The 17,113-nt window shown below is 40.6% G+C and overlaps 1 protein-coding gene across 1 annotated transcript in view; it reads right to left on the reverse strand.

The window, feature by feature from the left end:
* GRID2 (glutamate ionotropic receptor delta type subunit 2) overlaps positions 1 to 17,113 on the reverse strand; it is a 1,638,698-nt gene that overhangs the window by 601,717 nt on the left and 1,019,868 nt on the right. Inside the window, exons 6-7 of the mRNA XM_060188447.1 lie at positions 13,657 to 13,830; positions 1,700 to 1,861 (exon numbers count right to left, since the gene is read on the reverse strand). Of these exons, the coding sequence (XP_060044430.1) occupies positions 1,700 to 1,861; positions 13,657 to 13,830 (336 nt within the window). The remainder of the gene's footprint in view (positions 1 to 1,699; positions 1,862 to 13,656; positions 13,831 to 17,113) is intronic.

The following is a 17,113-nucleotide window of genomic DNA, read 5'->3' on the forward strand; positions in this document are numbered from 1 at the left end:
CTTCATTCAAAGGGTTTAGGAGAATTTAATTCACTAATTAATCATCTTATTTTAAACTCAAGAAGCTATGAGAGAGAAGTAGAAAATGCCAGCAAGGGTAACATGTCATAGAGGCTAATAAACTGTGAATGCTTGTACCTTTCAGAAAAGCTGAGCCACACATACACACTGCATTCTGGGAATAGAACAGGTCACCTCCAGGCTAACACAACATTGACACTGAAGAAAAAGAATGTTACCACATCTCCCCAACAGCTCAAAAGTTAATGCAAAATATTAACTGTTCATGAGTCCAATTTTTAACAGAAGGTAAAGATCATCATACCTTAACATCTTACCATGTATCATCTACTTTGGAAAAAGACAATTATATCTTGTTTTTTTTTTTCTTCAATTGGTGGTGTAAAGAAAAAAGAAAGAGGATCAGTATGTGTGTGCTGTGTAACAAGACACCAAGGGCTGGGGTAGACAACATAAAGGTTATGCAAAGAGACTCATGCTCAGGTCAGGCAGTGGCGCACCTGGTTAAACACATACATTACAGTGTGCAAGGACCCAGGTTCAAGCCCCTGCTGCCCACCTGCAGGGGGAAAGCTTCATGAGTGGTGAATCAGGGCTGCAGGTGTCTCTCTCTCTCTCTCTCTCTCTCTCTCTCTCTCTCTCTCGTACCCCTTCCCCTCTCAATTTCTCTTTGTCTGTATCTGATAAAAAAAAAAATTAAAAGAGACTCATGCTCCAGGAGCTAGGGTTCAATCCCTAGCACCACCATAAACCAAAGCTGATCAGTGCTCAAATAAAAAAAAAATGTAAAAAAAAAGACACCAAAATAATTTGTACATCTTTAGCTCTGATGACATAACCATGGAAATTTACAATACTACAGACACTTGTGAAACTATACCCCTATTAACTCATTATCTTATAATCTTATAAATCACTATTCAATCACTAATAAAATACAACAGAGGCTGGGTGGTGGCACACCTGGCTAAGCACATGCATTATAGTACAGAAGGACCTGGGTTCAAGCTCCTGGCCCTCACCTGCAGGAGGAAGGTTTCCTGAGTAGTGAAGCAGGACTGCAGCTGTCTCTCTGTCTCTTTCCCTCTTAATCTACCCCCCTCTCAATTTCTCATTATCTATGCACAAATAAATAAACATTTTAAAAATCAATACATTAAAATGAAATAGATGAAAACAATTTCAACTTCTAATTCATTGCTTGCATAAAGTTCCCTTAAAATAAATAAAGGTTCATTGCTTTTTTAAAAATATTTTTTAATTTTTTTGTATTAGCTTTATTTATTTATTGGATAGAGACAGCCAGATATTGAGAGGGGAGTGTAAGACAGAGAAGGAGAGAGACAGAGAGACACCTGCAGCCCTGCTTCACCACTCATGAAGCTTTCCCCCTGTAGGTGGGGACCAAAGGCTTGAATCTGGGTCCTTTCCCACTGTAACATGTACGTTGAACCAGGTGCGCCACCACCTGGCCCCTAAAGGTTCATTGCTTTATCTGCATCTCTGTCTTCCTGATCACCCATATCTCTGTTAAACTGCTTTTACTACTGATTGGCAGCAAGATCTAAGAAGGGGAAGAACAAAAGAAATAATCTAAGAGATATCTTATCCAACAAGGACTCATTGTTTTCTTCTTACAAGCAAACCAGGAAGAGTGCACATGTGTGTTAGCAGTTACCTTCTTGATGGTCTCCAGCATGGACCGTCCTCCTTGCCAGGGTTTGGAGTTCTTCCTGATGCAGGACAAGCTAGCCATGCTGTGCCACTTCCGGTCCTCCAGCTTCTTATGGAAAGCGTTGGCGAGCAGAAGCACCGTGTCATATATGTACAGGTTTGAGATCTGCAAAGACATCAGACAGTGACCCTGAGTATCTATGATGCCAGCCATCAAGAACAAGGAGAGAGTGGGCCGCTCATGTCCTCCCCAGCTCCTTTCCTGGATGATTTCTTAAGCAGTGGGCCAACTCTCCCGCCTGCTTTTTTTTTTTTTTTTAAATACTATCAGGCAATTTTGCCATTGAGAATGAAGTGTTGTCTGATTGTATGTCTGAACTGCTTTCTCAGCTTATTTAATTGTGAAAGAGGAGATGAGAGCGAGAATGAGAGAGAGAGAGAGAGAGAGAGAGAGAGAAGCTTCCACAGAGGCAAGGCTGTTAATGTCAGGCCTTAGGAGCTCATCGATGCTTCATCTTTTTCTGAGCAGGGAAGGATCTAAGGGCTCAAGATGAGAAAGTCAAACTGAATAATGCATGTTCAGAGTATATCAGGATTTTGCATTCTGTTTATTCAGATGGAGAAACAGCCACTGGATCTTACAGAGAAGAAAAGTGTCAGGGCTGTGAAAGAAGGAGGCGACCATCTATCTATGTGGTTGTTGGTGTCTGTGGGAGTTTTAATAATGAAAAGGCCAAAGGGGAGCAGAACCATTCAAGAGGGATGCTTCACAAGTGGTAAAACAGGTCTTCAGGTGTCTATCTTTCTCTTTCCCTCTCCTTCCTGTCTCAGTTTTTTCTATCCAATAACATGGAAACAGTGACCACCAGGAGCAGTGGATTAGGAGTGATGACAAGGAGCCCCAGCAATAACCTTGAATGCAAAAAAAAAAAAAAAAAAAAAAAAAAAGACATTCATGTCTGAGGCTCCATAGTCCCGGGTTCAATCCCCTACACCACCATAAGCCAGAGCTGAGCAGGGCTCTGGTGAAAAGAAGAGAGAGAAGGAAGGGAAGGGGGAATGAAGAGACAGGGAGAGGGGGAGGGAGAGGAGAGGGAGAGAGGAGAGGAAGAAGGAGGCAATGATATAATAGCCATAGAAAAGTAATTGACCATTTCAGTGCTGGGGAATAGTTTCTATATTGCTGTTAGGTGTTACAGAGCTGGGGGATGGTGAGTGAGAGTTCAGTGGATGATTCCAGAAGAATCCTATTGTCTGCCATAGAAAGAAGCATGAACCTCTAAAGGAATGAACCACTGTTGCTTCAGAAGGAAGGAACCTAAGAGAAGACAGAATGTTTTCACACCTGCAGGGTGGGGTATAGGCACAGGAGAAGAGAAAGCCATTTGTGAATATCTATCACCTGCCCTATATACAAGACATTACTTTGAGACCAGCATGAATTTCCCAACAAATTTCACAGAAATAGCTCTGCCTGCCCCCAAAGCATCAGGTTTGAATGGAATTCAGTTTGATAGTCTCCTCACTTCTGGCAGTGCTACCTAAGGTTAAACTTGGCTTTCTTAGCTTTGTCTTCTTTTATTTGACAATCAGCAAAAAATCAAATATACTAAGATCTGGCATAAGCCAAAAGGAAATAGAAAATAAAGAACATAGCCCTAGTTGACAATTATCCTGAGACTTCAAGGACAGAGAAGAGGGAATCAGATCATGAGGATGAAATTGGGGGTGGGCATCTGTTTGTTTATTTGTTTGTTTATTTTTAACTGTAGCACTGCACAGCTCTGGCTTGCAGTAGTACAGGGGATTAAACCTGGGACTTTGGAGCCTCAGGCATGAGAGCCTGTTTGCATAACAATTAAGCTACCCAGGGGACATTTGTTTATATGTCACAGGGAAATTTGTTTATACATCAAAGACCAGATCTTTTTTTTATCTTTTACCCTGCCACATAGATAAATTTGTTTTATTTTCTTTTTTTTGTAGAAATGTGAATTCTTAGTTATCTCCCTAAATAGGAGTAATTATGGAAGTAGTCAGTGTGTATTAATATTCTACAATACAGGCCAGGAAGTGGTAGTGTACCTGGTAGAGTACACATATTACAGTGCACAAAGACCAGAATTCAAGCCCCCAGTTCCTCATCTTTAGGGGGGAAGCTTCAGGAGTGGTGAAGTAGGGCTGATGGTATCTCTCTGTCTCTCTCCCTCTCTGTCTCCCCTTCTTCCTCAATTTATGGCTGTCTCTATCCAAGAGCATTCAATTAAAAAAGTTGTATTATTATTATTATTATTAAAAATACCTTCAAGGCCTGGATTGATGTCAGCTAATATAACCCCCCCATGCCAAAGGGAAACATCTTAGAAGTCTTATTCTGAATATCTTGAATAGGCTTCTCTACTTCAGGTCTTCTGTTGGATTCACCCTTGAATTTTGTATCTTCTCTGCTCACAATCAACACAATGGCTCTTTCCCCAAGACAAACACCCATATTCCCCTTATAATCTTCAGCCCTACTGTCCTATCATCTAACCAATCACTACTCTCCAGCTTTCTGTTATGATACTATTCTCTGGACTCATGGTACCACTGGCACTTAGTGATTCTCCAGACCAGTCTTCCATTATATGACACCATCTATCATTTTTTACCAAGACCACCTGTTCCCATTAGTGGTTCCTTATCTAGTAAAATGTCTTGGTGTCCATCATCATAGTTTTCTCCTTCTGTCTTCTCCCTATTTCTCAGTGTTTCTGTTCAGAGTTAAGTTTTCAGCACTGGCACCCTACTGCAGATAAGATCTGATTTACAGACAGATCGTCTGATCTTAGCAAAATGTTTCTCATGGAGACCAAAATTACATTCAAAGGCTTTAGGATATAAATGTGGCATTTGCTCATACAAAATTTCCCTCCACCTGTAGTCTTAAATACCTGTCAAACCAGCGTTCATCTAGCTTACTGTAAGATTAATGTAATCAATTTTACTAACCATAATTCTTTTTGAACCTGTGCTTTACCTCTGTGACTTTTTACCATACTCCTATGATTAACATGCAGTTCTGTATTTTAGGTAGCATATTGTTAGGAAATTCGTATTAGAATTATTTTTTTCACAATATTCCAGCTTCTTAGTGAATATAATCTGCATATTGATTATGTAACACTGAACATTTCTCTCTCAGCTTTATGCCATTTATAAATTTGATAGATGTGTTCTTATTTATTCAGGAAGAGATACACTGTTTGAAAAGATTGAGTTCTAGAATAGAATATTATGGATGGTCTAAGAGTGTCTTTCACTTCAAGAGTAGAATATTTATCAGTGCGTTTTTCAGTAGTGCATCCTTCTGAAACGGAGAGCAAAAGAAGCCCAGGTGAGAAGCTGTGCATATCAAGGAGTACTCAAAGCTATGAAAAATACATAGAAAAAAAAAAAAAGAAAAAAGATCTAGGACATATCAAGTCTGCCTAAAGATCTAGGGGAGAAAACAAGTATGGAATTCAACTTGTAAATAATATGAAAGAGTACTCTTCATTTGAAAGATGCTCATATATTATAACTTTTAAAAAATAATAATGAGACATTAGCCTATTTCCAGCTTGGAAAATCTGAGATAAAATAGTTACCATCTGCCTAACTAGGCTTTTCAAGAAAATGTTTGAATGACATTAATCTATCTCAATTTTCTAGTGCCTTCCCATAAGGATTTCATCAGATAATTTGTCAAAGGTGACATATATAAATATGCAATTAATAATTTATCATATTTTCTCAATCTGAAAAGTATATGTATATGTGTATGTGTGTGTGTGTGTCATATAGTACTTAACTTGGCATCATTTGTGTGTCAAGAAGTCCTACTGTCTTATTTAAAAATCTCCACATATTCTACAATTTCTCTAGATAGCATCTTAGTTTTTTTTACATTAATCACTGTTAGAATAATTTCTCTCTTTTTCTGAAAATCAGCACAATGCACCAATGGCATATGCTTGGACATTCTCCCCAAGTTCTTCTCTAGCATCTGTTAATTGTGATGTTGTGTTCACCTCTCTTGCTCTACTAACCACTCTGAGTAGCTATGTTCAAGGACATATTATAAAACAGTAAAGCCTATTCTGATTATCTCAACACCCCTGTCTCACTAAACTAGTAGAATACTTCTAATGACTATTTTTTTTCAAGTGCATAGGAGATATTTAATATAGGTCCTACAGCAGGCCACAAATACAATGTCAATACAGTGACTCTTTTTATAAATATTCCAGCTTGAAGACACTCTTTCTAGATGGAGAAGACAGAGGAGGATTTGAATAACCTTGAGTTCAAATGTCCATCGGTAGCCAAACTAACATTAATTTCACCAAGCAGCAAATGGCTCCCTTTCATTTAGAAAGTGTTTCTAACAATCTTGGGGTATGAATCTATGTGTCAACGCCCATGTCCGATGGAGAACAATTACAGAAGCCAGACTTTCCATCTTCTGCTCCCCACTAAGATTTTGGTACATCCTCCCAAAGGGATAAAAAATAGGGAAGCCATTAATGGAGAGCATGAAATACAGAACTCTGATGGTGGCAACTGCGTGGAATTGTACCCCTGTTATCTGGCACTCTTGTTAATCATTATTAAATCACTAATAAAAATTAAAAATATTTCTCTAACTAGAAGTTCTCAAGGTTTACTTGTAACTCCAAATATTTTATATTTTAATAAAAATTTTAGTTTTTATATTTTAATATGAAATTTTTATTTTTAATATTTTTATTTTAATTTTTTTGACTCTGATGAAAGATACTGGAACTTCTTTCTAATCATCTTCTATTTCTCCTTTATGTTATTTTTTATATTATTTATTTTCCTTTTTGTTGCCCTTTTTTTATTGTTGTTCTTATTGATGTTGTTGTTGTTGGATAGGACAGAGAGAAATTTAGAGAGGAAGGAGGAGGGGAAGACAGAGGGGGAGAGAAAGATAGACACCTACAGACCTGCTTCACTACCTGTGAAGTCACTTCCCTGGTTGCTGATAGTTCACTGTATTTTTTTCAATGTATTTTAAATCAAACTTCTTCCATCTCTCTCTCTCTCTTTCCCTCTCTCTCTCACTTGTATCATTCTCACATCCATTGTGACTATGTGAATTGATGTGTAAAGATGAGTTATCATAAATAAATCAATGAAATTGACATTAAAATCTAAAAAGGTTTTGGTCCAGGGAGTAAATTATCCAGTTAAGGGAATATCTTGCCATACATGACAGGGTCTGAACCCTGTCATCATTATGGGAGCAGTATGGACAGTTCAGTTAGTTCAATGAATGGTAATCAATACTTTATGTCTCTCCTCTCCCTTCACCTGTCTCTCAATATTCCTCCATTTTCTTTCCTTCTCTAAATAAACTGATCTGGGAGGTTGATCTGCCACATTAAGCATGTGTGAGGACCTGGGTTTACTTCCTGGCATCACATCAAAAATAAAAGTAAAGGGCCTATGAACTGGCCTGCTAAATAGAAATACCCAAGTGGTGTGGAAATTATCTAATAGTTTTGTAAACCATCCTTAAATCACTAATAAAAATGTTAACAAGAAATTATCTTGTTGACCACTGCATTCTTTTTTTTTATATTTATTTATTCCCTTTTTTTGTTCTTGTTGTTTTATTGTTGTAGTTATTATTGATGTCATCATTGTTGGATAGGACAGAGAGAAATGGAGAGCAGAGGGGAAGACAGAGAGGGGGAGAGAAAGATAGACACCTGCAGACCTGCTTCACCACTTGTGAAGAGACTCCCCTGCAGGTGAGAAGCTGGGACTCTAAATGGGATCCTTAATTATACTCAAAGTCCCAAACACTCAGAATAGTACAAAGAAAATGATGGGGGAAAGTGAAGTGCATTCTGGGACTATAACATGTCAGGTTATGAGGGAAGCTGCTCTAAACAGAGAGAAGAAAGCTCAGCAGACAACATTCCTTCAGCCAACTGTGTGGTAAATATATGCTACTCATCACAGCGGAAATGAGCATGAAGAAATGGTTGGGTAGTAGTAATTCATCTAATAACAATTGAAAGCTGACAGAAGAGAGGGAGGCCATTGAGTTCTCTCTTTCACATGAAGCCATTCTGCAAAATTACCTCATCTGTCTAGACCTCTTGGGGATGAACTTGTCATATTTCCAAGCTGTTTAAAAGCCGAACATCTCTTAAAAGTCATTTGATAGTAAGTGCTGTGAAAGGATACATTTGTGAAATATACATCTGAGCTCAGGGCCTGATTGTGACTTTAATCTCTGTTGCTATCTAGATTAATGAATCAGCAGCATCTGCAAGGAGACCCTTCCGAAGTGTTTTATGGCACAGGAAGGCCCTGCACTAGTACTGTATCTGATTTCTCTGTGCTTATTTCTGCTTTCTTAGAGACATCTCCTCTGGGCTTTATTCAAAATAGCAAAAGCCTGGAAACAACCAAAATACCCTTCCACAGATAACTGGATAAAAAAGTTATGGGATATATACTCAACAGAGTATTATGCAGCAATAAAAAAGATGATATTATGTCCTTTGGGATAAAGTCGATGGAATTGGAGATTATGCTCAGTGAAGCAAGTAAGTAGGCTAAGGGCAAATCCAGAATGGTTTCACTCATATGCAGAACATAGAGAATTAAGTATATAAATATGAAAGAAAAATATCCACCTATATCTAAGACTGTGGGAGAACTAGAGTGGTTATCTGTGGGGGTGGGGACACAGATCTTTGGTGATGGAAGTGATTAATAAATAAGTGTTTAAAACAGAAAATATAATTCAAGCAGTTGAGCACAAGAAATGCTACTTCAATCTCTACATGTGTAAGCCTGATAGAGCTTAGGGAGAACCACCCCCATCTTTGGATGGAGGTCTGAGAAGATAACCTCTTGGTAAGTCTCTCTCAACCGAGGTGAGCATATGGGGGGAAACTCAGACTTGGTTCTTTCCTTCTTGACTCTCAGGCCCACAGATACCACAGTACTTCCCTCCATTAACCACAGGCCACATGGCTGCAGATTCACTTATTCAAAGTCACCTTCTGATCACAGAAGAACACACCTTATCACACACTTCATCACACACCTCAGACCCCAGACAAGAGAAATTCCAAACTATATGGCTCTTTGATATCTATCTTCTCTCTGTCTCACCCTACGGGTTTAACCCCTATGCTTCTCTCAAATACCTTTGGATAATTAAGTTGCTTGTGTTATGGAGACTAACTGTCTTGTCTCTCATCAATTCCTGTCATACCAGCCCCCTACCTTAGGGGCATGCTGACTGTTAAGAAACCTGTAATTTCTCTCATATTTCAACAATAATTACCTCCATTGCTTTTCTATTTAACTCATGTCAGTTTTGCTAATAAAGGGACTCTAGGATTCTGGGACTCAAGGACTCAGATTCTAGATTCACGCTAAGAGTCCCCTGGTGTCTTTTACTTCGTGTCACCCCTGTCATGAGCAAGAAAGAACCAGCCCGTTACCTTTCCCCTGGAGGACACCCTGCCAGAGAAGGAGAGAGACACCCCGAAATCTGGCACCCAATGTGGGGCAGAATTTCCCGACCTCAAGAGAAAATTGGCCCATCAGGCATCAGCCTTCACCTGGTTGAAAAACGCTGGCCCAACCGAGGGGATCAGGACCGTAGCTTCAGGAAATCAAGAAGATATAGCGAAGCACATCGGAAAGGTAACCCCAAGGTTCTCATTTGAGCCCCTGTGATCTTTCTCTCCTTCTCCCTATCTTTTCACACTCCAGGGAAGCTCGTGGAGAGGATACAGAGGGAGAACCTCAGTGGAACAGAACCCTGGCCAGGCTCTGAGAAACTGAGTATTCTCCCCCCATTGAATCTTAATAGGTCTGACCTAATCTTTCCTCCTATCCAAATTTTGTAACATTTGCTCTAGACCCTCACCTAATTTCTGAGCTAAACTGACATGGGGAATTTTTTTTCAACCCAGGAGGAACCTCCAATTAAGTGCTTTTGAGACTTGTTAGCTACCAGAGCGTTAAAGCTATCAAAGAAACAGGCCCTACGATTTTTGAATGTGGTGATTCATGTAGCCCCCTAGTTTAGGAAAGAGCATATCTATGACCCGGAGTCATGGGCCTGTGTGGCATATTTAGCCCACAAGGAGGAAGCTGAAGGATTAAGAGAACTAGATGTTCAGTTCCTGGCAATCATTGCTGCATTAAAACAGTGCGCAGCATCTGCTAAGGAACCAGAGAAAAGGGACAGCTCTCCCTCAGCCAAGTCGCTGGAGGGCGGGGCCACTCTGGCACCCCCAGTGCAAGTCTTAAAGGAATTGAAAGGATCAGATACTAAAAAGAGGCTAGCCTTGAGACTGCTATTCAGGAATTAAGGGATCAGGTTGCTCTCTTGGCTAAGTCTAAGCTTTTCCAGAAAGGGCAGAATCTGAAGAATCTGTTCTGCAGTTTCCGTCTCTCCCTCCACCATTCTCTGCACCTTCCTCTCCACCTCCGCCTCCTCCTCAGATACCCCTGCTCTTCCCTGCACGGACCAGGCCACCATCTCCAGTGTTGCCCCCTGGACCACAAGCATTATTTTTGCCTGTATCACCACCTTGGGCAGTAACAGAGCCAGCTCCGAAGGCACAGGCACCTCCGATTCAGCCGCCATGTCAGTCACCGCGGGCTGCACCCAGTGCGCAGTTAGAGGCGCCCACGGCTTCATTGCCGTCACTGCCACAACATGTACAGCTCCCACAAGCGCCGCCGCCCTCGGCACAACAGGCGCTATTGCCCGCGCCAGTGATTCTGGCTGTGCCAGAGCCGCAGGACATGCCAGTAAATGAAAGGCAACCACGGGATCCACAGCCACCTGCACAGACCCTGTGCACCACCCCTCTCCCTCCTCTTCCTGCTCCAACTACCTCACTGCTCCCTGTTGCTCCAAAAGTGGCTATGACAGACTCTGAACGCTTATGCCAGCTAAGAGATCAGTTTTCCCCGGGACAGCTTAGTGCGTACCCTGTAAATTTGGTCCCAAACAGGCAGAAACCTAGCTCCTGGTACCCCTATGCAGCTTCTGAATTAAAAGAACTCAAAATCGCTATTCGGGAAGATGGGGTTCATTCCCCTTGGACAAAGTCTATTCTCCAGGGTTATCTACAAAGTTTAAATACACCCCAAGATTGGAGGGATATTATGAGAGCTGTAATGCCTAGCCCACTTTTTCTCCAGTGGGAAGCATTTTTTCGGGATGAGTGTTTGCAGCAAGCCCGTAGAAATACTGAAGGGCAGCCAGATTGGAATTTCGATGCATTATTTGGCACAGGCTGCTTGAGCACCGGAATTCTTCAGGCAAAGGCCAAGTTTCCACCCGGTTACTTTGACCAGGTGTGCCTCTGCGCAATGCAGGCATGGGACCGATTAACACCGCCTACAGGCGAGAGTCCTGCCCCTATACTTACCCTATGCCAGGAGCGAGACGAGTCTTTAAGTAAGTTTATCACCAGAGTACAGGCCAGCCTAGAGAGAAAATTTTCTGATCCAAATGCTTGTCAGTTATTATTAAAAACTATAGTATGGGAAGGAATGCTTCCAGACTTCCGTCAGGCATGTTTGTCTCTAAAGAATGAGACACCAAGTCAGTGGATTTTAGCCACTCAAGAGATAGGGTCCAGCACTCACCAGGCCACCACTTTGGTGCAAGCTTTTGCAGCTGCCCTAGATAAACAGAAGGGAGCCTGCTTTCAGTGTGGTTGTGAGGGGCACTGGCGTAACCAGTGTTTTAAAGGCAAACAGGGACCCCGCACCCCATCTGGCAACCAGAAAGCTAAGACACTTTGTTCTCGGTGCCAGAAGGGCTATCATCGGAGAAAAGAGTGTCGCTCTAAAACGCATAAAGATGGCACACCTTTACCAGACTTTGACAAAGATTTAAACTAGATTTGGGGCAACCCTTAGCCCCTGAAAGAGGGAAAGATATGGAAATAATAAAATGCTCTGTAGATATCATGCCTCCATCCAGCCAGGGAGCCTGTCCGCTGCCCCCTGCACTGCTCCCTGCTGAACATAGGAGAGAGCACCCAGTCCACAAGAGGACCCAGGATAAAGATAGCCAGCTGGAAAGGGTAGGTGCTAGTCCAGAGCCAGAAGTATTGTGGACCACCCCTGTCGTGAGCGAGAAAGAACCAGCCTGTTACCTTTCCCCTGGAGGCCACCCTGCCGGAGAAGGAGAGAGACACCCCGAAAGGCAAATCCAGAATGGTTTCACTCATATGCAGAACATAGAGAATTAAGTATATAAATGTGAAAGAAAAATGTCCACCTATATCTAAGATTGTGGGAGAACTAGAGTGGTTATCTGTAGGGGTGGGGGTAGGGACACAGATCTTTGGTGATGGAAGTGATTAATAAATGTGTTTAAAACAGAAAATTCAAGCAGTTGAGCACAAGAATTGCTACTTCAATCTCTATATATGAAATAAGTGTTAAAAAAAAAGACTAAAAATATCACATTGTTAGCTCTGCAAACTAGCTACCAAAGTTTAAAAAGTCAGTTGCTTGAAATCATCATTGGTTTTATAACCGATGATGGCTCTGTGTTCTACAGCTCATCCTGTAATAGAGAGATTGAGAGAGAGAGAGAGAGACAAAGACAGAGACAGAGAGACAGAAAGAAATCTCCTCTCTGGCATCTATCATGACTGTGCTTTTCCCAACACAAATGGTCTTATTTTGATCAAATAGAAGAAAAATGAAAATAAGAACTTTAATAGGATTTTTCTTAAAAAACTTTCTTCTGAGTAAGCTGTGGAGACCTGATATTCTCTGTTTTTTGACACTTTTACTTACTTTCTTTGTTGTCATTTAAATAGCACATTTGAACCACATCCCATCTTAATCTAGTTATGACTGTGCAACTTTTCTTGCATTTTTAGATAGTTTTATTGGTGATGATACTCTGAATAAAAATGATTCCTTTAAGAAAAGATTAAACATTCTTATCCATGTTATGACAGAAAAGTCTAGCAAATTTATTAATGTAACAATTTGGGGTTTGGACTTAAGGCTCAATTACAAAATCTGTGAGGGGACTATAAGTCTAGGAAATAAATATCCTTTACTGGTTCCTTGTATTGTTTCTGTTGTCACCAGGGCTTCACAGTTCTGTCATCAGGGTTTCACAGCATAATCTTTCCCAATTCCATCCACTTTATCCCATAATATCGTCTTTTTTTCTATCGTTGTATAATACACCTGAGTTTATGTCCTATAACTTTCCAATCTAGTTATCTGTGGAAGGACATTTTGGTTGTTTCCAGGCTTTTGCTATTATGAATACAGCCCAGAGGAGATCTCTCTAGTAAATCAGATATAATAAGAGAGAGACTAAGAGGCAGAGCAGAGGGTGAAAGAGACCACAGCGCTGAGCCCTCCTCTAACATGCTGGGAGCAGAGTTTGGGCCTGAACCATGCATAGGGTAAAGCAGTACACAATCCTAGTGAGCTATATTGCTGATCCTGTTGACTATTAGACAAGTATGTGTTTTGCTATAATAAATTCAAAGAGATCAAAATTATAGTCTCTTGCCTCTCCTCCACACTTTACAAATTACGAGAAGATAGTAGTTCCAAAAATACATGTGTAAAGTTCTGAATTGAAGGTGGTGACACACCTGGTTAAGCGCACGTTACTATGTTCAAGGAACCAAGTTCAAGCCTCCAGTCCCCACCCACAGAAGAAAAGCTTTACAAGTGATGGAGCAGAGCCTCAGGTGTCTCTCTGTCTCTCTCCTTTATCTCCCCCTTCCTCTCAACTTCTGGCTGTCTCTATCCAATAAATTAATAAAGATAGTACAAAATTTTAAAAATTCTGAATGCAATGCAACTTTAAAAGCTCTCACTACAACATCCCAGCAAAGCACTTGAGGGAGAAACAGTCTGGCCCTTAGAACATACCTCCATGTTCTGTGCAAATGGGTCCTTTGGATCACACAGTGTTGAAGATATCCGATGATTACCCCGGAAGCATCGCTGACTTATATTGTGAGGAACTGGAAATGTCTGTCGAATGATCGTTAGCCTTCCAATTGACCTTCTTACAAGTTCCTGTACATCCACATCATTTATTTCCTGCAAGGTAAGAAAGGAGAAAGAATAGAACTGTTTTAGTTACAGTGACAAAACCACAAAACTATTCTCTAGTTGTTCTCTGGAAACATTCATGGAGTCCCTTCCTTTTTTTTTTAATATTTATTTTATTTATTTATTCCCTTTTGTTGCCCTGGTTGTTTTATTGTTGTAGTTATTATTGCTGTTGTCGTTGTTGGATAGGACAGAGAGAAATGGAGAGAGGAGGGGAAGACAGAGAAAGATAGACACCTGCAGACCTGCTTCACCGCCTGTGAAGCTACTCCCCTGCAGGTGGGGAGCCGGGGTTCGAACCGGGATCCTTATGCCTGTCCTTGTGCTATGGGACTTTCATAGAAAAAAATCCCTAAGTATCTTGACTATAGTAATAATTAACTATTGCTATTTTAAACTCTTTCTAACACTATAAGGAACAGTCCCCATTCTTTTTAAGGACCTTATTTTTCCTAGTTCTGAAACCTCTAGGACTATACTCATATTTCTTGATGTTTCTTCTGATCCCTTACCATCATACTGCCTCTGTTGACCTCAGCTAAATCAACGCTACCAGTGTTGTTATGCCATATTATGCTGCTAATGACTTGTTACTGCAGATTGTCACTAGAGTCACCAAGCTTGAGATGCCATGTGCCTACCTCCTCTGTCTGCCACCAAGTAGCAAATGCTACTATAATTTCATCCTCACATCCCTGGGCAGATGACCTAACCAGTGTGTCCCCAGAACCTCCCCTCTCCAGAGCCCACTAGGGAAAGATAGAAACAGGCTGGGGATTACTACCAGCCCATTTCCATGCCCAGCAGAGAAGCAATTACAAAAGCCAGAACTCCCGTGTTCTGCACCACAGAAAGAATTTTGGTCCATACTGCCAGTGGAGGAGAAATGATAGGGGGAAATGACCAGAAGACTCTGAAATCCAATTCTACCAGGACTCCAAAGACAGAAAAGGAAAAAAGAAGGACATTTAGAAGTAGTATCATATACATATATGTGGCGAGAGAGAGAGATAGTAGTCAGCCTATGACATTGGAAGAACTACTGTAGCTTCAAATGGAGGAGATGGGGGACACAGAACTCTGGTGGTGGGAACAGTGGAGAATTACACTTCTGTTATCTTATTAAAATTAAAAAAGACACCTGTAGTACTAGTACCCTACACTTGAACCTGACTTTCACACAAGTTGATGTGTAAGCCACCACCTGCTCTCTAGTGTTGCTTCTTACATTCCTCTTGGCACAGGATAGTTTAAACCAGTGTTTACAAGGACCGGCATAAGGATCCCGGTTCGAGGCCCCAGCTCCCCACCTGCAGGGGAGTCGCTTCACAAGTGGTGAAGCAGGTCTGCAGGTATGTATCTTTCTCTCCCCTTCCCTGTCTTACCCTACTCTCTCCATTTCTTTCTGTCCTATCCAACAACGACAACATCAATAACAACAACAATAATTACAACAATAAAACAACAAGAGCAACAAAAGGGAATAAATATTTTAAAAAGCGGGAATTTACTTTAAACTAGTGTTCACTAAATAAATAAATATTTAAAAAAGCGGGAATTTACTTTAAACTAGTGTTCACTAATGAATGAGTAATTTAGCATGTAATTATTAAGACATAATGGCTAATAATCCAATTGGTTAACACCGAGTAAAACAGTATGAATGAAGAAAGGCACTGCTTTTTATTCAAATTAGTGCTATTTTGTATGTGAGCTACTGCCAAACTCAAATAAATAGATTTTATAGTTTATCACACCATCTCTCCCCCTAACCCCAGACTTAAATTTTAATATCTGGTTCAATAGTGAATACAGAAGTAATAAAAATGAAATCGTATTTTTATAGCATACATCTGTTTTCATTGGAATTAGTCTGAATAGGAGTGATCAGGAGGATTTTTAGTCTTACGGCAGTCTTTTTTTTTTTTTCGTTTTATTTTCGATTTATTTTTATTGAGGAAATGTTGTTTTACAAGACTAATATCTTAGGGGTATAATTTCACATCTACCAAAAACACATGGCAACAAACCTTACCCACCACCAAAATAGCAATTCCCTTTCCCACAAGACATTGAGTCCCATTTATTTGCTTGTTTGTTTGTTTATTTATTTTACCATAAGGACTATGCCTGGGTTAGCTGTCTGCACAACTCTACCAGTGATTTTTTTTTCTTGATTGAAGGTAAGAGACAGGGGAAGGGGGGGTTGTACAGAGAAGAGACAACCGCAATACTGCTTCACAGTTCATGAAGGTTGGGACCAGGGCTTAAACCTGGGTTCTTTTTAAGGGGTACAAATGGGGGCACACCCAATTACATGCACATAGTACCAAGCACAAGGACATGAGCAAGGATCTGAGTTTGAGCTCCCTCTCCCCACCTGCAGGGGTGACGTTTCACAAGTGGTGAAGCAGGTTTGCAGGTGTGTTTCTCTGTTTCTCTCCCTCTCTGTCTCCCCATCCTGTTAATTTCTAACTGTTCTATTGAATAAAATGAAGAGAGGGAAAAAAAAAAAAAACCTGTGCCCTTTTTTGAAAAAAAAATTCTTTTGTTTCTCTCTTTTTATTTGATAAGATGGAGAGAAACTGACACAGGAAAAGTCAATAGAGAGGGAGAGAGAAAAAAAGACACCACTCATGAAGCTCTCCTCCTGCAGGTAGAAACCAGGGGCTTGAACCTGGATCTTTGAACATGGCAGTGTGTGTGCCCTACCAGGTGCACCACCTCCCAGCCCTGAAACCAGGGTTCTTATATACATAATTGGATTAACCACCACCTATCTCCTTTACTTCCTTTTAACACCTCACTCCTTCCTCATTCTTTATTAATAATTCTCCCTGTCCTTTTCACCTGCCTCTTTTCTTTTTCCTTCCTTGCTTCCTCTCTTCTTCTTCTCCTTCTCCTTCTCCTTCTCTTTCTTCTTCTTCTTCTACTTCTTCTTCTTCTTCTTCTTCTTCTTCTTCTTCTTCTTCTTCTTCTTCTTCTTCTTCTTCTTCTTCTTCTTCTCTCTCTCTCTCTCTCTCTCTCTCTCTCTCTCTCTCTCTCTCATCTTCTTTTTTTAACCAGAGCTCTGCTCAGCTTTCGCTTATGGTGAGGCTGGGGATTGAACTTCAGGCATCAGAGGCTTAGACATGAAAGTCTTTTGCAGAACTATAATGCTGTCTCCTCCTCCTTCAATCTGTTTCCTTTTGAGTAATTTTTTTTATTTTATTATCTTTATTTATTTATTCGATAGAGACAGCCAGAAATCGAGATGAAGAGAGAGATAGAG

Source organism: Erinaceus europaeus, chromosome 3 (assembly GCF_950295315.1).
Source record: "Erinaceus europaeus chromosome 3, mEriEur2.1, whole genome shotgun sequence".
In the NCBI taxonomy this organism is placed as follows: domain Eukaryota; kingdom Metazoa; phylum Chordata; class Mammalia; order Eulipotyphla; family Erinaceidae; genus Erinaceus; species Erinaceus europaeus.